The sequence below is a fragment of the Cucurbita maxima genome, unplaced genomic scaffold (genome assembly GCF_002738345.1).
Source record: "Cucurbita maxima cultivar Rimu unplaced genomic scaffold, Cmax_1.0 Cma_Scf00029, whole genome shotgun sequence".
NCBI lineage: Eukaryota > Viridiplantae > Streptophyta > Magnoliopsida > Cucurbitales > Cucurbitaceae > Cucurbita > Cucurbita maxima.
This window is the reverse complement of record NW_019272045.1, coordinates 1,650,309-1,676,309: the sequence shown is the minus strand read 5'-3', so window position 1 is coordinate 1,676,309 and position 26,001 is coordinate 1,650,309. Positions and strand designations below refer to the sequence as shown.

The following is a 26,001-nucleotide window of genomic DNA, read 5'->3' as shown; positions in this document are numbered from 1 at the left end:
ATGCTTGTCCAAGGCATGTCACTCATGGGCGTATACTTGTGACACACTAAAACCCTAAACCGCGATTATGACACCCAGAGTCCTTGCTGACGATGTGAGATATCACAATCCACCATCCTTCGAGGCTTAGAGTCTTTGCTGGGAATGTGGGATATCACAATCCATCTTCATTTGGGGCTCAGTGTCCTTACTAGGTATAACTGTTGGATGATGAAAGTCCCACATCGGCTAATTTAGGGAATGATCATGGGTTTATAAGTGAGGAATACTAACTCCATTGGTTTGAGGCCTTTTGGGAAGCCCAAAGCAAAGCCATGAGAGCTTATGCTCAAAGTGGACAATATCATACCATTGTGGAGAGTCGTGTTCGTCTAACATGGTATCAGAGTCATGCCCTATATCATACCATTGTGGAGAGTCGTACTTATATTTATATATAAATAATTAGTGATTTTTTTAAAAATTAGATTAAATAATTTTATTTTATTTTATTCTATTCTCAGCAATAACACGAGTCATTAAACCAAGGGATAATTAAAATAATAATCGAAACGACTCGTGACGAGTACACAAATTTAAACTTCAAATCACGAGAGAAAAGAAGCAGATGTCGATTATAGCTGAGCTACGGTAATTACTGACCTGTTCGTTCTCGAAAAAGGAGAAATTCGTAAAAAAAGAAAGCAATATATTTAGAAGGTAATTTAAAATAAAAAAAAATGGGACTGATTTTGTTGCCAATTTTAAGGTTCCAATAAAAATAATATAATTAATTTAAGTCAATTTTGATACTCTTTTTTGGAATATTATAAGTACCTAACAACTTACTATGATTATTACTTTTTATATATATATTTCGGTAGAATTTTTTCTAACGAGTCGATGGGGGGTAATTTGGGAAGTTTCGGTTTATTTATATAAATGTGTGCGTAATGACTTAAAGCCAGTTAGATCGTGATGGTTGAGTAATTAGTAACCGATTGTTTGTCGTTACGACAGTCTCGATTCTTTTTTGGGCGAATGTGCAAATGGTGAGATTGATCGAGTAGAGTAATAAATTTTTAATAATAACGATATGTCTGACTGGTTAAGGAGACAAACTTGAAATCTGTTGGGTATGACTCGTGTTATGCTTGCTTACTTTGATAGATCAAACTAAGCCCTCGTTTTATAAATGTCGATATGTTCGAGTGGTTAGATAGATATGTTGTATAAATAAAAATGTGGACGTTTTTTTTTTATGCTAGTGACATTTATTTGCTTATTTACTTAATTAAATATAATCAATTTATTTCATTAAAAAAATATATTTTTTTTTATTTATTCGATTATTTACTTAATTAAATATAACTAATTTATTTAATAAAAGAAATAAATTTTTATCAATGTTGATATGTTCGAGTGGTTAAGGAAATAGACTTGAAATATACGGGGTATTATCTACTTAGGTTCGAACCCACTATCAAAGCAAAAGAGACAGACTTAAATTTGTTGGGTTTTACCCGTGGAGATTCGAACCTTGCTACTGACGTTTTAATTTATATGTCCGAGTTGTTAAGGAGACAGACTTGAAATCTGTTGGGTTTGACCGGTAAGTTTGAGCATTGTTGTTGACATTTTTAATTTATTTTTATTAGAAATTATCAAATCAAAATTGAGTCGTCTCAAGTAAATTTTATCTAAAATTTACCGAATATTATTGTCGATATGTCCGAGTGGTTAAGGAGATAGACTTGAAGTATGTTGGGTATCACTGGCGTAGGTTCGAGTGGTTAAGGGGACAGACTTATAAAATCTGTTCGGTTTCACTCGCGCAGGTTATAACCTTGTTGTCGACGGTAAAGCGGAATTAACTTTTATCTAAAATTTTCCATATATCATTGTCGATATGTCTGAGTGCTTAAGGAGACAGACTTGAAGTCTGTTGGGTTTCACCCGCGCAGGTTCGAACCCTCCTATCAACGTTATTTTTCAACTCGAGTAAATTTTCTCTAAAATTGGCTAAATAGCATTGTCGATATGTCTGAGTGGTTAAGGAGATAGACTTGAAATTTGTTGGGTTTCACCCGCGCAGGTTCGAACCCTCTTACCAACGTTATTTTTCAACTCGAGTAAATTTTCTCTAAAATTGGCTAAATAGCATTGTCGATATGTCTGAGTGGTTAAGGAGATAGACTTGAAATTTGTTGGGTTTCACCCGCGCAGGTTCGAACCCTCTTACCAACGTTATTTTTCAACTCGAGTAAATTTTCTCTAAAATTGGCTAAATAGCATTGTCGATATGTCTGAGTGGTTAAGGAGACAGACTTGAAATTTGTTGGGTTTCATCCGCGCAGCTTGAACCCTCTTATCAACGTTATTTTTCAACTCGAGTAACTTTTCTCTAAAATTGACTAAATATCATTGTTGATATGTATGAGTGGTTAAGGAGCCAGACTCGAAATCTGTTGAATGAATATCACCAGCGCAAGTACGAACCGTCGATATGTATCTATTGGATATCACTCGCGTAGGTTAGAACCCTACTATTGACATCAAGCAAAATCGAGTCTAAAATTGACCAAATATCATTGTCAATATATCCGAGTGGTTAAGAAGGCAGACTTGAAATTTGTTAGGTTTTCACCCGCACAGGTTCGAACCCTACGACGTTTTAATTTACTTTTATCATAATAAACTATCAAAGTAGAATTGAGTCGCTATTTTTCAACTCGAGTAACTTTTATCTAAAATTGACCATATATCATTGTCAATATGTCCGAGTGGTTAAGGGAACAGACTTAAAACCTGTTCGGGTTCACTCGCGCAAGTTATAACCTTGCTGTCGACTTAAAGCAAAATTTAGTCGCTATTTTTCAACTCGAGTAACTTTTATCTAAAATTTTTCATATGTCCGAGTGGTTAAGGGGACAGACTTAAAACCTGTTCGGGTTCACTTGCGCAAGTTATAACCTTGCTGTCGACTTAAAGCAAAATTTAGTCGCTATTTTTCAACTCGAGTAACTTTTATCTAAAATTTTTCATATATAATAGTCGATATGTTCGAATGGTTAAGGAGATAGACTCGAAATCTGTTGATTTTCACTCGCGCAGCTTGTCGACGTTTTAATTTATTTTTATTAGAAACTATATCAAAGCATAATTGAGTCGTTATTTTTTAACTCGAGTAAATTTTATCTAAAATTAATTAAACATCACTGTTGATATGTTTGAGTGATTAAGGAGATAGACTTGAAATTTGTTGGGTTTCACCTGCGCAAGTTCGAGCTCTGCTGTCGACGTTTTAATTTACTTTTATCATAAACTATCAAAGTAGAATTGTGTCGTTATTTTTCAACTCGAGTATCTTTTATCTAAAATTGACCAAATATCATTATCGATAAGTTCGAGTGGTTAAGGAGATAGACTTGAAATTTGTTGGGTTTCACCCGTGCAGGTTCAAATCCTACTGTTGATGTTTTAATTGTAGATATGTCCAAGCGACGTTTTAATCTCAATTAACTTTTATCTAAAATTGACCAAATATCATTGTTGATATGTTTGAGTGGTTAAGGAGACAAACTTGAAATTTGTTGGGTTTCACCCGCGTAGGTTCAAATCCTACTGTTGACATTTTAATTTATTTTTATTAGAAACTATCAAAGCAAAATTGAGTCGAGTCGTTATTTTTCAACTCGAGTAACTTTTATCTAAAATAAACCAAATATCATTGTCGATTATGTCCGAGTGAATGTTAATTTCCAACTTTGTCTAATTGATAGAGCATATTCAAACTTTAAATGTTTTTACCCTAATTTTTGACTTCTGACTTCGTAATAACGCAACTGACGTTCTAGAGTTCTAGGTCTTAAATCTCTCCACACGTTCTCCATCTCATACGGCACGAGAGGCTAGCTCTTCTTTCTTCTTGACGAAGCCTCTCGTCTCAAATCGTGTGTATTGTTTAGCGTCTCATCGCTCTAAAACTTCACGAGAATCTCTCGATCGATTCTCGTTTATCGCCTCCGAGCCTTCTCAAAAACACTGTTTCTACTCTTCATTCATGATAGGTTATTATTATAAAACTAAGAATATATATATTAAAAGTTTTATTTTTTAAATAAATAATAATAATAATAAATAACATAAATTAAATTAAATGCAAGTGGAATTTGGAAATTGCATTCCAGAATATTCCATTCCAAAAATTACTTTTTTTTTAAATAAATAAATTGACACTCCCCAGAAATTCAAATAATAATAATAATAATAATAATAATAAGATTATCTCAATTTTATGCACACCCACCGCTTCATTAAATTCTACCGACTGAATTTTAATAAAATAAAAAATAAAAAAATAAAAATCTTAACTCGTTGTCACGCAGTGCTGCCTCCACACATCCAAATTCCGGTGGTGGCCACGGTGGTGCTCACGGCGGCGCTGGTGGTTCACCACCTCAACACACCGCCGGAATTCCACCTGCCCCTCTTTCACAAACCCATCTTCTACCTCTTCCTCTTCAATCCTATCCTCCTCTTCCTCGTCCTCGTCCTTAATAAGATGCAATCTCAACCGTCCATCTTCGCGACTCGCGCGAAGAATCTCCGTCCGTTCAATCTTCACCTCAGTCAGCTCCAACCTCCCATCCTTCCTAACCGACCGGAGATAAAAGTTAGGATGACCATGTTGATTCAACGACGTCAACGGCGGCGGAAACCTCCTCACCACCATCCTCCTCCGCCGCACCCGAACCGTACACCCACCACCACTATCTCCCCCATTTTCCACACCCATCATCTCATCATTAACCAATCGTTCATCGGAGCTTTCAAATCCAAGGCTCTCGGTACACGACATCAACCCATCAACACCACCGCCAACGGCGTCGAGGAAACCAACCCCGCCGGGATCCTGCCGGGGGGTCGCCGGCGAGGAACAGAGAGGCTTCAAAACAGAGGAGGATTCGAGAATATTGGGGGATTTGAATTGGGTGAGATTGTTGTCCGAAATCAAACCCAAGCCGAGAAGGGGATGTTCGGCGGCGGCGGAGGAGGCGGATTTTGGAGAGAAGGTGTCGGCGAAGGACATGAAAGAGTAGAGGCTTTTTCTGTACAAATTGATCATAATTGGGTGTGTTTTTGTGTTTGGATTGGGGAAATAATGAAAGAGGCGAGGAGAAGAAGGTATTAATAATGGTGAGGGAGTTATGGGATATGGTGAACAGAGTGCCAACGGGGTGAGGAAAGGGTGCCGGGTCCCACGAGAGATGCCCAATGCCAAAAGACTTGGGATATTAACATTTTTTTTTTATTATTATAAATAATTATATCCGTTCTTGAGTTGGATCTGACTCTGGACTACTTAAATCGAATCATAAACGTTGGTTGGGTTCGATTTTTCGATTTGGATTGGGTTCATTTTTTGAAGAATTGAAAATTTGAATGGGTTCAGTAGTTGATTGAAATACGATGTGTGACTGTGAGATCCTACATCGGTTAGAGAGAGGAATTGAAAATTCATTATAAGGGTGTGTGAACCTCTCTTCTAGTTGATGCGTTTTAAAATTATGAGGTTGAGGGCAATATGTAACGGGCTAAAACAGACAATATTTGTTAGTGGTGGGCTTAAGGTGTTGCAAATGGTATTAGAACTAGACACTAGGCGAAACATACAATATTTGTTAGTGGTGGGCTTGAGGTGTTACAAATGGTATTAGAGCTAAACACTGGGGCGGTGTGCTAGTGAGAATGTTGGCTCCTAGTGGGAGTGGATTGTGGGATCCCACGTTGGTTGGACAAGGAACGAAACATCTCTTATAAGGGTGTGGAAATTTATCGCTAGTTGACACGTTTTAAAATCATGAGGCTGACAGCGATATGTAATGGGCTAAAGCGGACAATATATGTTAGCAGTGGCTTGGGTTGTGACAAATGGTATTAGAGTTAGACACTGAGCAATGTGCGAGCGAGAACACATGCCTCCAGCGACAGTGGATTGTGAGATCCTACATTTGTTGGTTGGAGGTGGGCTTGAGTGGTTACAAATGGTATTAGATTTAAACACTAGGCAGTGTGCTAGAGAGAACGCAAGCCTCTAGTGGCGTGAAAATCTCTCTCTAGTAGACGCGTTTTAAAATCGTGAGGCTGACGATGATATGTAACGGGATAAGACAAACAATATATGCTTGCTATGGACTTGAGCTATCACAAATGGTACTAGAGTCAGACATTGAGGGTGTGCTAGCGAGAATGCTGGCCTCCAGTGGCAGTGGATTGTGAGATTTTACATTGGTTTGAGAGGGAACGAAACACCTCTTATAAGGGTGTGGAAATCTCTCACTTAGACGCGTTTTAAAACCGTGACGCTGATGACGATACGTAACAGGCCAAAGTGGACAATATCTGTGGTTTGTTGGGTGTGGGAGATGGGTGAATATCGAGGAGCCTTGGAGTAAGGGAGAGAGAAAAATGATTGAACTTGTCCTTACTTGCTATGTATACACCCATATACATATATTATTATATATTTCTAAGATTGAAATCTCCATCAATGACAGGATGAGATTGAAATATCGTTATTGAAAGTAGTTTTGAATCGCTTATCCGTCACACTGGTTCTTGCTAAAAAAATGAAGATAGGAGATACCGACCGAGTCAGTGAGTCATCGAGTGCAATTGCGCTTCTATGAACTGACAAGGAGTGCGACTATGCCTGTGAGTCTGGTCTGCAAGCTTGCAAGGAGGAGCATTGTGGAAGTCAAAGGAAGGAATAACGAAGAAGATGCAAAATCGACTACCGAGTTGTGAGGTGAGGCAATTGTGTTTTGTGATTGTGTACTCGATGTGCAATGCGACGATATGCGAAGGAAGGAAGAAGAACGAAGAAGTACGTCGTGCAAGAAGCCAGAAGGGTATAGGTACTTATAAGCGCCAACAATGCTATATTTTTGCAAAGCAGCTAGAGGTCTTTTCGGTATCCTTACAAACTTTTACCAAGAAAGCTAACTTAACCAATTGAATTCAACCAAAAGTGGGTCAGAAGATGAATAACTAACTTGGAATCTATGATGGTCACTTTTAGATTCCAACACGACTCATCCCAGATTAGCTTGATCAAGACTAATTCAATGAATCGATTTTAACATCAAACCTAAAGCAAGATTGGAAAGAAACATAACACCCAAACGGTTTCAAACGCAAGATTTTTGTATTCCACCGTGATTTCAAACTTCATATTACACGGTCAAAAAGTTAATCTAAACCTAATGTAGTTCACTACCAACTACAGACTACGAATAAAAACTATTAAATACAAATGGAAGAAAATAAGGAATAACATAAATAGACATAAAGACTTCCCATCACTTTCCAATGTCAAGTGATATTTACTGTCTCTCCATGCTTCTTCGTGACTTGATACTTAAATCTCTTTGCATTGTTTTTTGTAATTGCTCAGTCAAGTACATGCCTCTTGTTGGATTCGTATCAAGTATTATGTACTCAGTCCTAATGTGAGCTCTCCGTCATCAATTGTGACGTCACGTCAGAGGAGTATGGAGGAGAATGAGTACGTAATCATGTTGGACAATTTACACGGCCTACTATGCTTAGTAGTGGGTCATTGGCCGAGGAAGAACCAAAGAAGAACACACGAGTTGGGTCGGGTTGACTCGGTCCTTTGCACACTGAACTCGTACCCAATCAAAAACCAGATTGGGTCCTAAAAAATCAACCGAACCCAACTTGAAATTTCATCTAGCCCAACCCTGGGTCGCTTCAGGTTTTCGAGTTCAATGTACACCCTTGATCCTAATCGGTTCTTTTGGGTAGTTTTTTTTTTCAACAAACTAAAAAACAAAGAAAAAGAATTAGAAGAAGAGATATCATGATGTAAAATGTTAACTGTTGCTGACAGGATGCCGTTGAGCGCCAAAAACGGCCTCTACTTTTCCATGGCTCCCATGAACTCTATCCATCTGTAACAGTGTTCGTCCCTACCACTCAATTTCTTATGGAACTCACAGATCTTCGTCTCCATTTTTCGTCTGAATCTCTTCAATTCCTATGGAAACCATTCTCTCTCCTCACTCTCTCTCCCCTCTCCTCAACCCTAACCCTAAACCTTCCACTTCCAAGAATCTCTTCCCCATTTCCTCCCAATCCAGATCAAAATTTCAATGTTTCTGTAAACCTATTTCCCTTTCTCCCAAATCTCTCAAATCTTCTCTCCCAGTTCCTTCGATTTGGCAATCCCATCTCCAACATGGCCTCGCGGCGCTGTCGATTTCTTTGGCGCTCAACTTCTCCCCGTTGTTGGCCGGTGGGATTGCCGTAGCGTCTGAGTTTGATGTGCTCAATGATGGGCCGCCGAAGGAGTCGCATCTGGTGGACGATGCTGGAGTGCTCAGTAGGGTCACGAAGTCGGATTTGAAGAGGCTGTTGACGGATTTGGAGTTGAGGAAGAATTTTCACATCGATTTCGTAACTGTTAGGAAGCTCACTGTGAGTTCTCCGCCTTTGAATTCTTGAGAGCGAAACTAAATTTGTGTTGTTCGGAGAATCTATGGGTTGAATGTTTAATGTAGATATATAGTTATAGAATAATTTGAACTTTTGTTTATCATGGGAAGAAAAAGGTAATGATCTGGTATGTGTTTATGAGAATTTGATAATCTTTCTGAGACCCATTTTTAGAAAGTGGGCATCATATTGTGATGGGTTGTTTAAAATGAAGGCCACCATATTGAGAAATACCTTCACTTGTCTAAAGTCTTGGCTCAAGCCTCAAGCTCTTAGTGAAAAGATAATATTGTCTCTTGAGGATGGTTCTAATAGCCCAAGCCTTATTGTTCTCTTTGGATTTTTCTAAGGAGAGGTTCCCACACCATTATAAAAAATGCTTTGTATACTCATTCTTAACCCGTGTGAGATCTCACAATTGTCCCCTCTTTGGAGCCTAGTGTCCTCGTTCCTCTCTCTAATCGATGTGGGACCCCTCTTTGGAGCCTAGTGTCCTCGTTCCCCTCTCTAATCGATGTGGGACCCCCTAATTGACCGCCCTTCGGGGCCCAACGTCATTGGTGGCACATTGCCTGGTGTCCACTCTCCTTTGGGGTTCAGTCTCCTTGCTGGCCTTGCTGGCACATCGTTCAGTGTCTAGCTCTGATACTATTTGCAGTGCACAAGCCCAAGCCCAAGCCCATTGCTAGCAGATATTGTCCTCTTTGGACAGCCCCTTTTCGAGCGCTTACCTACACCCTCATAAGGAATGTTTTGTTCTCCTCCACAACTGATGTGGGATCTCACAATCCACCCGTTTCGGAGTCCAACATCCTCGCTGGCACTCGTTCACCTCTCCAATCAATGTGGGACCCCCAATCCACCCCCCTCCCCTTAGGGGCCAGCGTCGTCGTTGGCACACCACCTGATGTCCACCCCCCTTTCAGGGTTCAGCCTCCTCCCCCTTCGGAGTCCAACATCCTCGCTGGCACTCGTTCACCTCTCCAATCGATGGGACCCCCAATCCACCCCACCTCCTCTTCGTGGCCCAGCGTCGTCGTTGGCGCACCACCTGATGTCCACCCCCCTTTCAGGGTTCAGCCTCCTCGCTGGCACATTACTGATGTCTGGCTCTGATACCATTTGTAATAGCCCAAGTACACCGCTAGCAGATATTGTCATTTTTCGGTTTTCCCATTTAGGCTTCCCTTCAAGGTTTTTAAAACTAGTCTTCTAGAGAGAGTTTTCCACCCCTTATAAAGAATGATTTGTTCTACTCCCCAACCAATGTGGGATCTCACCAGGGTCTTTCTCAAGGTAAGGTGGGCCATGAGCACAAGAAACATAGGCTAAATTATAAGTTTATGCTTTGATCCCTTGAAACTTTATTCTGATTGTAGAGCAAAGCTGATGCATTTGAGTATGCTGATCAAGTTTTGGAGCGATGGTATCCCACTGTGGAAGACGGCAACAATAAAGGCATAGTTGTGCTTGTCACCAGTCAAAAGGAAGGAGCCATTACTGGTGGCCCTGCGTTTATCCAAGCTGTTGGAGAAAACATTCTTGATGCCACAGTAACAGAGAACCTCCCAGGTAAACTAAGCTAACCACCACTTCTTCAACTTATTTCACTCTTCACTTTCCAAGCTAACAATTTCTACCATTTCTTGCTTAAATTGTAACACATTGCAACTAGTAGATGCCTTAACTATACTCGTAGTCGTGTCTCTGTGTTTATGCGAGTTGGCCTTGCTTATGAGTTTCTCGACTTCAAAGGAAAAGAAAACAGCAAACAAACTTGTATGTATCTTAGCACGTGTCAATACCCCAACTAGTGTTGTTATTTCTAGTAGGCATGTGAGTTCTAAAAACGTCGAATAGGTCAAAAATTTGTTAAACACGAAATGAAAAGTTTAAGTATTTATTAGACATTGTTTGAAGCCTAGAAACCAAATAGCCACAAACCTCAAAGCTCATAGACTTGTTAGACACATACCTAAATTTTCATTGCTCATTTCCTCTTCATCTTAATATTGTTCTTGGTTGCTTTTTCTCTAAGCTCTTTTTCTAAGCTCTATGACTAAATTTAATAGTCCAAGCCCACTGCTAGCAAATATTATCTTCTTTGGGTTTTTCCTTTCGGGTTTTCTCTCAAGGTGTAAAACGCGTATGCTAGGGAGAGGTTTCCACACCTTCGTTTCCCTTTTCAACCAATGTGGGGTCTCATTATCCACTCCTTGGGGGCCCAACGTCCTCGCTGGTACACTGCCCGGTGTTTGACTTTAATATCATTTGTAATAGCTCAAGCCCACTGCTAGCAAATATTATCCTCTTTAGACTTTCCCTTCCGAGTTTTTCCTCAAGGTTTTAAAACACTTTTGCTGGGCCCTGAAGGGAGAGTACGAAACATTCTTTATAAGGGCGTAGAAACCTCTCTTTAGCAGACACATTTTAAAACTGTGAGGCTGACGGTGATACATAACGAGTCAAAGCGGACAATATCTGTTAGCGTGGGCTTGAGATGTTACACTAAAACATCATGATGAATGCATCAAAGAAGTGAATAATGCTTGTAGTTGCTACTTCATTTTTGAAACTGCAGGGTGAGTAAGGTTTGTTATGTAACTGCAGTATTAGCTACTGATGAAAAATACAATGAAGCCATATATAGCAGTGCGAAACGGCTAGTTGCTGCCATTGATGGCTTGCCAGATCCTGGAGGTCCTTCATTTAAGGAAAATAAGCGAGAATCTAACTTCAAATCAAGGGAAGAAACAGAGGAGAAAAGAGGTCAGTTTTCTCTTGTTGTTGGAGGTTTGTTAGTGATAGCTTTTGTTGTTCCCATGGCTCAGTATTATGCTTATGTATCCAAGAAGTAAAAGAAACATGTAAGACCCAGATCTTCCCATCTATTTCCTTCACATTCAAATGTATAAATTTGATGCTGTATGATCGCTACAAGATGATTTGCAAGAAACCTGTTATGAAACGTAGTTGAGTTTTTTTGTTCTTCTTGTTCTTCATCTTCTAGGCCTACCCTTTCCTTTTTGTTCATTTTGTTGTTAACAATTAGGATATTGGAGGTTCGAGATATTCACGAGCAAAGGCAGAGAAGCCTTTTCCATTCATGTTCTTGTCACTTGTATCGTTAAGATATTGTAACAGCCCAAGCTCACTGTTGGTAGATATTGTTCATTTTGGCCCGTTACATATTGCTGGCAGCCTCACGGTTTTAAAATGTGTCTTTTAAAGAAAGGTTTCTACGTCCTTATAAAGAATGCTTTGTTTCTCTCTCCAATCGATGTGGGATCTCACAATCTACTCCCTTTAGGGGCCAACGTCCTCGCTGACACATTACCCAGTGTATGGCTCTGATACCATTTTGTAATAGTCTAAATCCACTACTAGTAGATATTGTCTGCTTTGGCCTGTTATGTATCGTTGTTAGTTTCACGGTTTTTAAAACGTATCTACTAGGGAGAGGTTTTCACACCCTTGTAATAAATGTTTTGTTCTCCTCTCCAACCGATGTGAGATCTCACAAATCCACCTCCTTTGGAGGCTAGCGTCCTCGCTAACATATTGACCGGTGTCTGGCTCTTATACTATTTGTAACAATCTCACAATCTACCTCCTTTGGAGGCTAGCGTCCTCGCTAACATATTGACCGGTGTCTGGCTTAGATACCATTTGTAACAATCCAAACCCACCACTAGTAGATATTGTCTGCTTTGACCCATTATGTATCACTATTAATCTCACGGTGTTTAAAACGTGTCTACTAAGGAGAGGTTTTCATACCCTTCTAAGAAATGTTTTGTTTCCCTTCCATGTCTACTGGAGAGAAGTTTTCATACCCTTGTAAGAAATGTTTCGTTCCAATCGATGTGGGATCTCACAGATATATACTTTTCTCGATATCAAAAGTTCAAAACTCTTGGATTGAAAGATGAATATGTTACAGAATTGAAGTGATAAATGAAGATGGGTCTAGCGGAGTGGAAACTTGGATAGCACCTTCAAGCATTTGTACGACTTTCTTTATGATTAGATTAGTTCATGAATTTTCTTAAAACTAGATCCGGTTAAATCGAACCAACCCGAATGTTAATTTTAAAATATATATTTAATATTCTTTGTTATCAAAAAAAAAAAAAAAACAAACAAACATATGATTGGCTGCCTTTAAAAACCAAAATAATTATTTATAAAAATAATAACAAATATTTAAAATGATTAATTAGTAAAAGATAATAAAGGTAAAAGGCAACGCCATCTTAGCAAATCCTTCCATCTTTCTTCGTCCCCTCGTTATTCTTCCTCTTGTCTTTTTGCTTACTGCACACTGAACTTCTGACCCACCATTACCAACCATACCTTCAAAGCCATGATTTTCTCTATACCCATTTCTTCTTCTCCTTCACCCTACTCCCCTTCCACCACCGTCCATGGCGCCCCTCACCCATCTCCTCCTCCTCCTCTGCGTTTCCGCCGCCACATCTAACCCTTTCTCCCGCCCCGCGGTTTTCAACTTCGGCGACTCCAACTCCGACACCGGTTGCGTTGTCGGTGCTGCCATTGAGAACATCTACCCCCCCTACGGCCACCGCTTCTTCGGACATCCCTCCGGGAGATACTCCGATGGTCGCCTCATCGTTGATTTTCTCTGTATGTTTCTGTTCTTCTTGGACCCTTTTTTCTCTCTGGAATTGATTTTCTTTTCTGCGATTAGGGTTTTCAGTTTTCGTCTCTCCCATCTAGCATTTCCCTTGTTTTTTTTGGAGGAAAGTCCCACACCTACTCATTCGACTAATTTAGGGAAGGATCTATCTCCATTGGTACGAGGTCTTTTGGAGAAATCCAAAGTAAAATCATGAGAGATTGGGCTCAAAGTGAACAATAACATACCATTCCATTGTGGAGAGTCGTGTTCATCTAACCTGGTATAAGAGTCATGCCCTAAAACTTAGCCTGTCAATAGAATCCTCAAATGTCGAACAAAGTATTGTGAGCTTCGAAGGCTTGACTAAGACTCCAAAAAGAAAAAGGAGTCGAGCCTCGATTAAGGGGAGGCGTACTTTGTTCAAGGTGAGGTGTTTGATGAAAGTCCCACGTTGGCTCATCGGCTAATTTAGGGATGATCATACTATCTCTATTGGTACGAGGTCTTTTGGAGAACCCCAAAGCAAAGCTACAAGAGTTTATGCTCAAAGTAGACAATATCATACTATTGTGGAGAGTCGTGTTCATCTAACCGTTTTCTCTCGTTGGTTTGCCATGTTTTTGCAGTGGATGCGATGGATATGCCTTACTTGAATGCGTATCTTGATTCCCTTGGCGCACCAAATTTTCGTAAGGGGTGCAATTATGCGGCTGCAGGCTCGACTATTCTTCCCGCAACAGCTACTTCTTTTTGCCCTTTTTCATTTGGGGTTCAGGTGAATCAGTTTCTTCATTTCAAAGCTAAAGTTCTTGAGCTCCGAGCAGGCAAAGGTATGATAGATTGTGAATGATCTCGGGAACAAACAACCATTTTCACTGTTTTGTGATCATTTCTGCTGCTTTCTTTAGGTGGTAAGAAACTTGATAAGTACCTACCAGCTGATGATTACTTCCAGAAGGGACTTTACATGTTTGATATTGGGCAGAATGATCTTGCTGGTGCATTTTATTCCAAAACTTTGGACCAAATTCTTGCCTCTATACCTGCAATTTTATCTGAATTTGAGAGTGGAGTTCAGGTTAGACTTAATGGCTTCTTTCTAAGTTATGTTGGCACAATGATGATTTTGTTTAGATGTGCTTTTACCTGCTTGATTTTGTGTTAGATTTGGGTATTGAACTTGATTTTGAGTGTTCTGGAAGCCAGTTTTTGTATGATTTGTTGGTGGCTGATGATGGCTTTAGTTATAAACAATCATTTTTGTTAGAAGCATTTAGCTACTGAAACGATCTAACCCCACCGCTAGTAGATATTGTTCTCTTTGGGGTTTCTTTTTCGGGTTTCTTTCAAGTTTTTAAAACGTGTTTGTTAGGGAGAGGTTTCTACACCCTTGTAAAGAATGCTTTGTTCCCCTCTCCAATCGATGTGGGATCTCACAATCCACCCTCTTTGGGGCCCAGCGTATTCATTTGCACTCGTTCCCTTCTCTAATTGACGTGGGACCCCAATCCACCTCCTTCGGGGCTTAGCCTCCTCGCTGGCACATCACCCGGTGTCTGACTCTGATACCATTTCTAACGGCCCAAGCCCATCGCTAGCAGATATTGTCCTCTTTGGGCTTTCCCTTCTGAGCTTCCCCTCAAGGTTTTTAAAACGTGTCTGCTAGTAAAAAGTTTTCACACCCTTATAAAGAGTGCTTTGTTCCCCTCTACAAGTGATGTGAGATCTCACTGTTACTATCTCTTAACACGTCTAGTAGTCGCGGGTGGCTACTTATTTAGGACACTAACATTTTAAGAGGCTTTTGTTAACCTCGAATGTTGTAGATTGTGGTTGTTCTATATGATTAATTGAAGTGAATGAAAGTAGGGTTCGACACTAGCTGAATACAATACCCTCGTGTTGGTCAAAACTTAACTCGGGTATCGCCAAGTAAAATATGGGAAAACATAATGGGATGAGTTCGTTTACTCTATTCTGTAGGATAAGACTTCATAGTTGTATTATCAATAAGGGTTAGATGCAACGAGATCAAATAATGATGGCTATCTACGAGTTTCCTTAGCAATCCAAATGAATTAGAGTCGGGTGGTTGTCTCGTGAGAACAGTTGAGGTGTGTGTAATCCGGTTCAGTCATTGCTTCGATCATTCTTTTTGCCTATTTTTCAGAAACTGTACGACGAAGGGGCGAGAAATTTTTGGATTCACAACACGGGTCCTTTAGGATGCTTGGCTCAGAACGTTGCTAAATTTGGAACAGACCCATCAAAGCTTGATGAATTTGGATGCGTCAGTTCACACAACCAAGCCGCCAAACTCTTCAATTTACAGCTTCATGCTCTCTGTAAAAAACTGCAGGGCCAATATGCAGATGGCAACGTCACATACGTCGATATCTACTCGATAAAATCGAATCTCATCGCCAATTATTCACGACTCGGTTGGCCGTCTTGCTGCACTTTAGCTTCATTTTCTGTCAATCCTGTAAAATCTGATGACTTGCTGCATTTTGACATGGCAGGTTTTGAGCAACCTATTATGGCTTGTTGTGGATATGGAGGTCCACCGCTCAATTACGACAGTCGAATCGTGTGCGGACACACAAAGATGTTGAACGGGACGTTGGTGACGGCGAAAGGGTGCGACGATAGCTCGGAGTACATCAATTGGGACGGAATTCATTATACAGAAGCTGCAAATCAGTATGTTTCATCACAAATACTTACCGGAAAATATTCTGATCCACCCTTCTCAGAAAAAATGCCATTCCTTCTCAAACTCAAGTTCTAGTTGGCCTTACTTACACATGCATACATCCCACAACTGATAACTCATTTGTATGTCTAAATGGAAGCATTCATGTGGAGTTTAGAACTATGATTTGATATTAAGTGCTTACTTTAAATGATATGGCCGAAACAGACGTGATACCATGAAGATTTTTCATAATAAAGCAGACGATAATGAATTAATCGAGCCTAATATTTCATACCAATTATGTGAGGTCCCATATCAGTTGGAGATGAGAACAAAACTTTCTTGATAAGGGTGTGAAAACCTCTTTTTAGTACACGTATTTTATAATCTCGAAGGAAAGTTCGGAAGGAAAAGTTCAAAGAAACAAAATTTATTAACGATACTAGCATCCGTCCCATCGCAAGCACCTACAATATCATGATCACATTGGTTTACCCCTTTTTCTTTGGTAGTTCAACGGGCAGTCGCCCCTCCAACAAGAAAAGGTATAAATATGGAAACTTCTCTGCCATTTGGGTCGGAGAATTTATGGAGGAAATCGGTTTTTATATTTGAGGCCCTTTCGCTTTAGTCTGGTCTGCCTTTCCTATCCCTTTACTCGAAGTTCTATCCGTGTTCGTGTTCTAGATAGAAGAATAATAACTATCGTAAAATAATAATAGAATTTCTTACCGGTGGGTATTAGAAAAAAATATTCAGACTGAGTCAAAGACTCAGCACTTCCCTTCTTATATATGGACTCATCTTCCCATATTGCTTCACATTCAATGGCTTCTTCTTCTTCTTTTCCTGTTCTTCTTCTTCATCTTCTTCTTCTTCTTCTTCTTCTTCTTCTGCCATTCTATTCCGTTTCCCAGCCCCACAAAAACATAACTCTGGGTTCATCTCTCACTGCAAATCCACGCACCAGAACCAACAATGGCGATTACTGGTCCTCTCCCTCCGGCGACTTCGCTTTCGGCTTCTTACAGTTCGGAAGCGACGGCTTTCTCTTAGCCATTTGGTTCAACAAAATCCCAGAAAGAACTGTGGTCTGGTCGGCCAATAGAAACGAACTGGTGCCCCACGGATCCACCGTCCAACTCACCTCTCCTGGTCAGCTCCTGCTCAAGAACTCAAGAACAGGCAACCAAATATGGAGCACTAGTTCACCAAATGATAATCAAACACTAGTTTCTTATGCTGCCATGCTCGACACGGGAAACTTCGTCCTTGCTTCCAATGATTCCCAAATTTTGTGGCAATCCTTTGACGAACCCACTGATACCATTTTACCATCGCAGATTATGAACCAGAAATCGCTCATTGCGAGTCAATCAGCCACAAATTTCTCAGAGGGGAGATTTCAATTTTCTATGCGATTTGATGGGAATCTCGTGCTTAACACAAGAATTGCCCCTTTGGGTGCTCTTGGGACGGCTTATTGGGCAAGTGACACTGTAAATTCTGGGTTCCAGCTTGTTTTTAATCTATCTGGCTCTATTTATTTCTCTGCAAAAAATGGAACTATGATAAGCAATTTAATCTCCCCCAGTTCTTATTCAAATGAGGATTTCTACCATCGAGCCATTCTGGATTATGATGGCGTTTTCAGGCAATATGTGTATCCAAAGAGCGAGAACGCTACTCCTGAAGGTAAGTCTTGGATTAGTCTCTCAGATTTCATTCCTTCAAATATCTGTGATAGAATAGTTAGTGGGTTAGGAAGTGGAGTATGTGGGTATAATAGCTATTGTGAAACTGACGAAAATCAGAGACCATCTTGCAAATGCCCACAAGGGTATCGAAGAGTTGATCCAAAAGATGAAATGAAAGGCTGCAGTCCAAATTTTGTTCCTCAAACATGCGAGGATTCTGTTCTTGAAGCAAATGAATTCGATTTTTTTGTCATTGACGAGGCAGATTGGCCTGGCATTGATTATATGGGATACTCAGGGAAAGATGACGATTGGTGTAGAACAGCTTGTTTGAATGATTGTTTTTGTGCTGCTGTGGTTTCTGAATCAGGGAATTGTTGGAGGAAGAAGTTTCCTCTTTCATTTGGAAGAGTTAACCGCGATTTCAGCGGTAAATCTTTGATCAAATATAGGAAGGATAACTCTAGCTTGATAGCTACTGATCTTGTCATGAGCTATAAGGACAAAACATTTGTAGCTACTGGATTAGCTCTTATTGGTATCTCAGGTTGTCTGATTTTCATGTTCTTGCTGGTTGGTTTTCTGATTGTTTGTTGTCCGGGTAAGAACAGATATCGATCCATGGTTATCGCAGGAAAGCTACCAGTTCTTGGAATGAACCTGAGAAGTTTTAGCTATGAAGAGCTAAACAAGGCCACAAATGGGTTCAAAGAGAAGCTGGGAAGTGGTGCTTTTGCCACTGTTTATAAAGGGATTGTTGACTCCATGAACAACAGCTTGGTGGCTGTTAAGCTCTTGGACAATACAGTGAAAGAAGCAGACCAAGAATTCAAAGCTGAGGTCAGTGCTATAGCTCGAACAAACCACAAGAATTTGGTTCGATTGCTCGGTTTCTGCAATGAACAGCTACACAGACTGCTAGTTTATGAGTTCATGCCTAATGGGTCTCTAGCAGATTTTCTATATGGACCCCCTTCAAACTGGAACAAGAGAATTCATCTGGCTATAGGAACTGCTAGAGGGCTTAATTATTTACACGAAGGGTGCAAAACTCAGATAATTCACTGTGATATTAAGCCTCAAAACATCCTTATTGATGACACTTTTTCTGCAAGAATTGCGGACTTTGGTTTAGCCAAATTCTTGAAGAAAGACCAGACTCGAACCATGACCGCCATTAGAGGAACGAAAGGGTATGTGGCTCCAGAATGGTTCAGGAACCTCCCGATTACAGTGAAGGTCGATGTTTATAGCTTTGGAATTGTGCTGTTGGAGATCGTTTGTTGCAGAAGAAGCTTTGAAATGAAAGCGGAGGCTGAGGATGAAATGGTATTGGCTGATTGGGCCTATGATTGCTTGATATCAAGGAAAGTTGAAAGGTTAGTAAGAAAAGATGAGGAAGCTAAGAAGGATATGAAAATGGTGGAGAAATTGGTTACCGTTGCCATTTGGTGCATTCAAGAGGAGCCATCGTTTAGGCCATCCATGAAGAAAGTTCTACAGATGCTTGAAGGTGTTCTTCAAGTTCCAGCTCCTCCTCATCCATCTTCATTCATCACCACAATTTAGTCATTCTCAAGCTATCTCTCGAGTGTCATTTCGGTGTACTTCTAACACTTTGCTCGAGAGTATATGTTTTAATGTAACCTAGTTGCTGTATTTTTGTCGGAATTGTTAGGTCATTATTCTGTGTCGTAGTTAGAAACCGACTCGAAGAAGGTTAAGCAGTACAAAACGTGATCAATGATTGACATCCAGAACGATGTTGAATGCATGAACATGTAAGAATGTCGACACGTTTACGAAAATTTACAATTCAACGGGAATATTCAAACTTAATCTAAGGGTTAAAGCATGCATCATTGACCCGAAATTCCAAGTCCCGTTCAACCGAACTATTAATTTCCAAGTGCCTACCCTTTTCCTTGCTAACTATTCCAAGTCTTTCAAATGTGGTTGAGAATTAATTTTGCTAGTGCAACGTTTTCTTGCCCTCAAATTCCTCAATAGACAATAACACTTATTTGACATTCGAATCAAACATACTGCTTTGACCCGTTATGTATCGCCGTCAGCCTCATGAGGAGAGGTTTTCACACCCTTATAAGGAATGCTTTGTTCCCATTTCCAACCGATATGAGATCTCACAATCCACCAGTCCAGCATTCTCACTAGCACACCGTTGGGTGTCTGACTCTGATATCATTTGTAACAGCCCAAGCCCACATCTAGTAGATATTGTCCGCTTTGACCCATTACGAGTCGTCATCAGCCACACGATATTAAAACGTATCTGTTAAGGAGAGGTTTCCACACCCTTATAAGGAATGTTTCGTTCCCCTCTCCAACCGATGTAGAATCTCACACAATCTAACTTACTTTATCTTGTGGTGATTTGAACAACATTCTTCACAACTTCCTTTAAGTTCATATTGTATGATTGAGATGTCTTGGTTCATAGCACGTTGGTTGGCTTACAGATTCAAAGCCAGAGATTCAATAAACAATGTTCATTGGTTCAGTGTTGGAAAGCTTAAAAATTAAACTAGAAACATGTACGGTTAGGATTACACAACTTATACACTCGATCTAGATGAAGAACAAAATAGGAAAAAACTAGATAATCAATCTTAAAGAAAATAAATATGAAAATAGATAAAAGATTACTCAAAATTATTTAAAATTTGAATATTTAAAGGGTTTTCTTTTCTTTTTTCCTTTTTTATTTTGTTGGTCCAACATTATTAATTAAGCATTTATTTATTTGTGACTATGACCGAGTCAAAACCAAAAGTCTCAATAGGAAGCAATTGTCCAAATTCAAGTCTTCTCCCGACTTGCTCAACTCTCTAATGGCGAACGTTAAACCCTTCAGAAATTTGCAAAAATAGGCCGACTTCATCTTCTTCTACAAACGCACAGTCTTAGAATCATGGCTTCTGTTCATATATCGTCTTATTTCTTCCTTCTTCTTCCTCTTCTTCTGGGTTTTCCATTCTTTTCAAATTCTCAGCCATATAAGAACATAACTCGAGATTCATCTCTCACTGCACAGAACAATAACAATGATTCCTACTGGCCCTCACAATCCGGTGATTTCGCATTCGGGTTTCTTCAATTTGGAAGCGACCGCTTTTTGTTGGCCATTTGGTTCAACAAAATCCCTGAAAAAACTGTTGTCTGGTCGGCCAATCGTGACGGTTTGGCGCCTGGAGGATCTAGAGTTCATCTCACAAATCATGGTCAGTTCGTGCTCAATGACCCTGAAGGCAGACCAATCTGGAGTGCAAATTTAGGAGACAATGCCGGGTCAGTTTCTTATGCTGCTATGCTTGATTCTGGCAATTTCATTCTAGCTGGGAGTGATTCCCAAGTGTTGTGGCAAAGCTTCGATTATTCTACTGATACGATATTACCAACCCAGATCATGAAAGCAGATCTTATTTCTTCTTATTCTGAAACAAATTACTCCAAAGGAAGATTTCTATTCTCAATGACAGGTGAAGGAAATCTTGTCTCAGCTTACCCCAGTATCATCCCAATGCGTAGAACCGCTACATTATATTGGAAAAGTGACACACAAGGCTCTGGGTTTCAGCTGGTTTTCAACCTCTCTGGCTCCATTTATATCTCTGAAGGAAATGGAGGCAGAGTTGTAAAAGTTTTGACGAACAATACTCCTTCAACTAAGGATTTCTACCATCGAGCCCTTTTGGAATATGATGGAGTTTTCAGGCAATATGTGTATCCAAAGAATGGTAATGATACCAGTCCTTCTCCTTGGCGTAAGGCTTGGAGTCAGGTATCAAATTCCATACCTCCTAATATTTGTGTGACAATAAACGATGGCATAGGATCTGGAGCTTGTGGGTTCAATAGCTATTGTAGTTTAGGAGATAATCAGAGACCAGTTTGCAGTTGTCCTCATGGCTATGAAAGGATTGATCCAAATGATGAGGCCAAAGGCTGCAAACCAAGTTTCGTTCCTCAAAGTTGCGGCAACAATTCGTCGTCGGACTTCGAGTTCGTTTCCATAGAATACTCAGATTGGCCTTCTTCTGATTATGAGGCTTTCTCTGAGGTTAATGAGGATTGGTGTAGAAGAGTTTGCTTGGAGGATTGTTTCTGTGCTGCTGTTGTTTTCAGAGGAAATAATTGTTGGAAGAAGAGATTTCCTCTTTCATTTGGAAGAGTTGATCTTGAATTTACAGGTAAAGCTCTGATTAAAGTTAGGAAAGATAACTCCACTTTCAAACTTGATCATCCAATCAAGAAAGTTGTGAAGGACAAAACTTTGATAGTTATTGGGTCAATTCTCTTAGGGGCTTTTGGGTTTCTGTTTGCCACTTTCTTTATTGCTTACCAATTCTATATAAAGAGAAGAAAGCTTGGTATGGTGGAAATGCCACCAGTTCTGGGCTTGAACCTACGCATTTTCAGCTATGAAGAGCTCAACAAGGCCACGGCTGGTTTCAAAGAACAGCTGGGAAGTGGCGCTTCCGCTACTGTTTATAAAGGGATTGTTGATGATTGTGTGGATAATAACTTGGTAGCTGTTAAGAAGCTGAACAATGTAGTAGAAGAGGGAGAGCAAGAGTTTAAAGCTGAAGTTAGAGCTATTGCTGGAACAAACCACAAGAATTTGGTTCAATTACTTGGGTTTTGCAATGAAGAGCCACATAGAATGTTGGTGTGTGAATACATGAAAAATGGGTCACTTGCAGATTTCCTTTTTGGGTCTTCAAAACCAAATTGGTATCAAAGGATTCAAGTCGTTTTAGGAACTGCTAGAGGGCTATGCTATCTACACGAAGAGTGTGATACTCAAATCATTCATTGTGATATTAAGCCTCAGAACATCCTTTTGGATGACTCGTTGGCTGCTCGGATTTCAGACTTTGGATTAGCCAAACTCTTGAACAAAAACCAAACCCGAACGATGACAGCGATTAGAGGAACAAAAGGGTATGTAGCTCCTGAGTGGTTTAGAAGTCTTCCCATTACGACGAAGGTTGATGTTTATAGCTTTGGCATTCTGCTGCTGGAGATTGTTTGTTGCAGGAAGAGTTTTGAAGCAGAGGCTGAGAAGGAAGATGAAATGGTGTTGGCAGATTGGGCTTATGATTGCTTCAAAGAGAGGAAAGTGGAGTTGCTCGTGAAGAACGATGAGGAAGCAAAGGAGGACATGAAGAAGGTGGAGAGGTTTGTAATGATAGCAATTTGGTGCATTCAAGAGGAGCCATCTTTCAGACCAACCATGACGAAAGTCATACAAATGCTTGAAGGTGCTATCCAAGTTTCCACTCCGCCTGACCCATCTTCATTTATCACTTCAATTATGTAACATATTTGTCTTTCAATCCAACCAAGTTTCAAACTTTTGACGTCCAAGTTGAGGAAGGGTATATATCTTAATGAATTGTACCGACTTTCGAACTTTTGATGTCCCGAAAGGGTATATATCTGTGAGAACCCACATCAATTGGAGAGGAGAACGAAACATTCCTTACAAGGGTGTGGAAACTTCTCCCTAGTAGACGCGTTTTAAAAATCGTGAGGCTAACGTCGATAAGTAACAGGCTAAAGTGGACAATATCTGCTAGCAATGAGTTTGAGTTGTTACAAATGGTATCACAACCAGATATCGAGCGATGTGCCAGCGAGAACGTTAGACCCCTAAAGGGGAGTGGATTGTGAGATCCCACGTCGATTGGATTGGGGAATGAAACATTTTTTACAAGGGTGTAGAAACCTCTTCCTAGCAAACGCGTTTTAAAAACCTTGAGGGAAGCCCGGAAGGAAAAACCCAAAGAAGACAATAGTTTGGTCATTTTTATCGTTCTAGTCGACATTTAGTTTGGTCACTAACTGTGAGTCACTGGGCAGTGTGATATTAAGGACGCTAGGTCCCTGTAGGGTGGATTGTGAGATCCCACATCGGTTGAAGAAAATATCAAATTTTCTCTAACCCATATAAGTAGGCTCATTTTTTCGTTCTAGTCGACATTTAGTTTGGTCACTAACTGTGAGTCACCGGGCGATGTGCTAATGAGGACGCTAGGTCCTTGTAGGGTGGATTGTGAGATCCCAGGCTCATTTTATCGTTCTAGTCGACATTTAGTTTGGTCACTAACTGTGAGTCATCGGGCGATGTGCTAATGAGGACGCTAGGTCCCTATAGGGTGGATTGTGAAATCTCAGGCTCATTTTGTCGTTCTAGTCAAAATTTAGTTTGGTCATAGACTAACTGTGAGTCACCGGACAGTGTGCTAATGAGGACGCTAGGTCCCTGTAGGGTGGATAGTGAGATCCCACATCGGTTGAAGAGGGGAACGAAACATTAACCCATATAAGTAGGCTCATTTTGTCGTTCTAGTCAACATTTAGTTTGGTCCTTAACTGTTAGTCACGAGACGATGTGCTAATGAGGACACTAGGTCCCTGTAGGGTGGATTGTGAGATCCCACATCAGTTAAATAGGGGAACGAAACATTTTTATAATCTTGAGACCCGTTTTAAAACCTTGAACGAAAGTCCAAATAGGACAATATCTCCTGGCCGTGGGCTCGAGCTCTTACCCTAAAAATGACATAGAAACTAAATCTAAAACGTCGGAATTCCTTTATTAATTATTTTTTTAATCAAATAAACTAAAATACTTAACAAGAGTATTATTTAATTTAATGCAATTGCAACAAATTGCATGGTCTTGTCTCAAGCTCTCACAAACTCAAAAGGAAACGCTGAGCCATCCAAAGCCAACAGCCTCAAGCCTTTCTCAATCAAAATTCCAGCCCTTCCACACCTTGGCCTCCCTCTAATAGGGACATCCGAGGGACACCATCCTATATTATAAACACCAAAGTTGTCCCTGTCGATCCTAAAGTACCCGGTGGCAGTGTCGTCGTCCCCAGTCTCGACAAACCTCCTTCCAGTGGTAGGATCTGCCTCCCCGACTCTCCATGCAGTCGACGTTATGCAGATCGAAAATGCTTGAAACACAACCTTCAAATCCCTCCCTTCTCTGATCATATCTTCACTCGGTAGGTAGGGTGTAAAGGTGACCCCGAAACCTATGGTTAAGAATTCATAACATAATCAAGAGTTTTCTAATGGTATCACTGATTAAATTGAGTTTTTGAGTTCGATAGTGATGTAATAATACCTATTTCTTGTGAACGAAGTGGTACTTGACCAACATGAAACGGGCACTGATCGCCTTTGCGGGTTAATAAGGTGAGATTTCCAGCGACGTCAGTGATGGCAGGCTTGATGAAGTACTCGACGTTGATCTCTAGAGGTCGGCCCTCTATGTCGAGCACGGGAGGACTTTGAGCGATAGAGGACGCAGCCATGACTAGACATAGGTAGCTAAAGGCGACGAGTGACTTACACAACATCATTAATTTGTTCGAAAACTTATGGGTTATGGGATGCAAATGTGTAGTGACATTTATAGCCAATTTGAAGAGATATCCATTTTGTAGCTTATCTTATTTTATCAATTACTTGTACCTTAAGTCACTTATTTCTTAAGAATATATAATATAATGCATACCATCACAAGGGAAGAAATTTTTAGGAAATATTTGACTAAAAAATGGTGAGATTTCGAAGTTTTGGACGAGAAAGTCAAGAGGTAGGGATGAACTTAGACGCTACTAAATTTGAAACGTTCGATAGTTGAGCTGTGGAAGTTATGGCCATGAAGAGGCAGAGGTACTTGACGACATCATCGGTCTTATTCTTCAAGTAGAGGTTTACTTTGTCTATAAAAAGATGGTTTAAGACGATAACTGTGAGATCTCGAAGGGGGGTGGACTGTGAGATCCTACATTGACTCGAGAGTAGAATGAGTGTCAGTGAAGTTGCTGGGCTCTGAACGGGGGGATTGTGAGATCTCACATTGGTTGGAGAGGGGAGCGAAACATTCTTTATAAAGATGTGGAAACCTATCCCACATGTTTTAAAAACCTTGAAGGGAAGTCCGAAAGGAAAAGCTCAAAGAGGACAAGTATCTACTAGCGGTGGGCTTGAGCGGTTACAGTAGCCGTGTGCCACCTACAGCGGTAGCTACATAAGAACTCCAAAATTAAACAAACGTGTTTTAATTGGAGCAATTCCATGTTGAGTGACCTCCTAAACAATTTTTTACTCGTAAAAACAATAAGTAGGTGACGTGATCAAGTCGCAAGAAAATATTAAGGTCATCAGGTGCCAAAATTGGATTCTAAATCTCGACCCAATCCTGGACATACAGTATTACCAATTGTGTGTTGCCCTATTTATCGATCGCTTGTAAGAGATGAAAATGACACAAAACTATAATATCAAAAGCTAGACAAGAAAGTCGAGAGTTTATGGGATGACACAATCTCCGAAGAAACCATCCGATTAGGGTTAGTTTGACTCGTGTTTATCTCAATGTCTTATTCTTTACTTTTTTTTTTTTTTTTTGTAAT

General features: G+C 40.2%; 6 protein-coding genes across 7 annotated transcripts; 4 read left to right on the top strand and 2 right to left on the bottom strand.

The window, feature by feature from the left end:
* Nucleotides 1–4,151: 4,151 nt before the first annotated feature.
* LOC111465645 lies at nucleotides 4,152–5,226 on the bottom strand. The gene has a single exon (XM_023110129.1). The coding sequence runs from the start codon at nucleotides 5,105–5,107 to the stop codon at nucleotides 4,349–4,351; it is 759 nt and encodes a 252-aa protein (XP_022965897.1). The 5' UTR covers nucleotides 5,108–5,226; the 3' UTR covers nucleotides 4,152–4,348.
* A 2,683-nt stretch (nucleotides 5,227–7,909) lies between these two features.
* LOC111465622 (UPF0603 protein At1g54780, chloroplastic-like) lies at nucleotides 7,910–11,490 on the top strand. Its single transcript, XM_023110099.1, has 3 exons — nucleotides 7,910–8,484; nucleotides 9,882–10,074; nucleotides 11,113–11,490. Exons 1-3 carry the CDS (start codon nucleotides 8,047–8,049, stop codon nucleotides 11,358–11,360), a joined length of 879 nt encoding a protein of 292 aa, XP_022965867.1. The 5' UTR covers nucleotides 7,910–8,046; the 3' UTR covers nucleotides 11,361–11,490.
* A 1,317-nt stretch (nucleotides 11,491–12,807) lies between these two features.
* On the top strand, nucleotides 12,808–16,117 carry LOC111465565 (GDSL esterase/lipase At1g54790-like). 2 transcript variants are annotated; one of them, XM_023110008.1, is made up of 5 exons: nucleotides 12,819–13,149; nucleotides 13,771–13,974; nucleotides 14,053–14,222; nucleotides 15,315–15,585; nucleotides 15,667–16,117. In XM_023110008.1, the coding sequence occupies exons 1-5, from the start codon at nucleotides 12,930–12,932 to the stop codon at nucleotides 15,933–15,935; spliced, it is 1,134 nt and encodes a 377-aa protein (XP_022965776.1). In that variant the 5' UTR covers nucleotides 12,819–12,929; the 3' UTR covers nucleotides 15,936–16,117. The 2 variants fall into 2 exon arrangements, with proteins under 2 accessions (XP_022965775.1, XP_022965776.1); XM_023110007.1 differs by having other exon boundaries at nucleotides 12,808–13,149; nucleotides 15,315–16,117.
* Nucleotides 16,118–16,444: 327 nt separating this feature from the next.
* LOC111465436 (G-type lectin S-receptor-like serine/threonine-protein kinase LECRK3) lies at nucleotides 16,445–19,125 on the top strand. The gene has a single exon (XM_023109812.1). The coding sequence runs from the start codon at nucleotides 16,637–16,639 to the stop codon at nucleotides 19,106–19,108; it is 2,472 nt and encodes an 823-aa protein (XP_022965580.1). The 5' UTR covers nucleotides 16,445–16,636; the 3' UTR covers nucleotides 19,109–19,125.
* A 1,346-nt stretch (nucleotides 19,126–20,471) lies between these two features.
* LOC111465324 (G-type lectin S-receptor-like serine/threonine-protein kinase LECRK2) lies at nucleotides 20,472–23,082 on the top strand. Its single transcript, XM_023109642.1, has one exon. The coding sequence runs from the start codon at nucleotides 20,472–20,474 to the stop codon at nucleotides 22,881–22,883; it is 2,412 nt and encodes an 803-aa protein (XP_022965410.1). The 3' UTR covers nucleotides 22,884–23,082.
* A 1,055-nt stretch (nucleotides 23,083–24,137) lies between these two features.
* Nucleotides 24,138–24,969, bottom strand: LOC111465676 (kunitz trypsin inhibitor 1-like). Its single transcript, XM_023110184.1, has 2 exons — nucleotides 24,705–24,969; nucleotides 24,138–24,612 (listed from the first exon to the last, which is right to left on the bottom strand). Exons 1-2 carry the CDS (start codon nucleotides 24,940–24,942, stop codon nucleotides 24,254–24,256), a joined length of 597 nt encoding a protein of 198 aa, XP_022965952.1. The 5' UTR covers nucleotides 24,943–24,969; the 3' UTR covers nucleotides 24,138–24,253.
* Nucleotides 24,970–26,001: the final 1,032 nt, after the last annotated feature.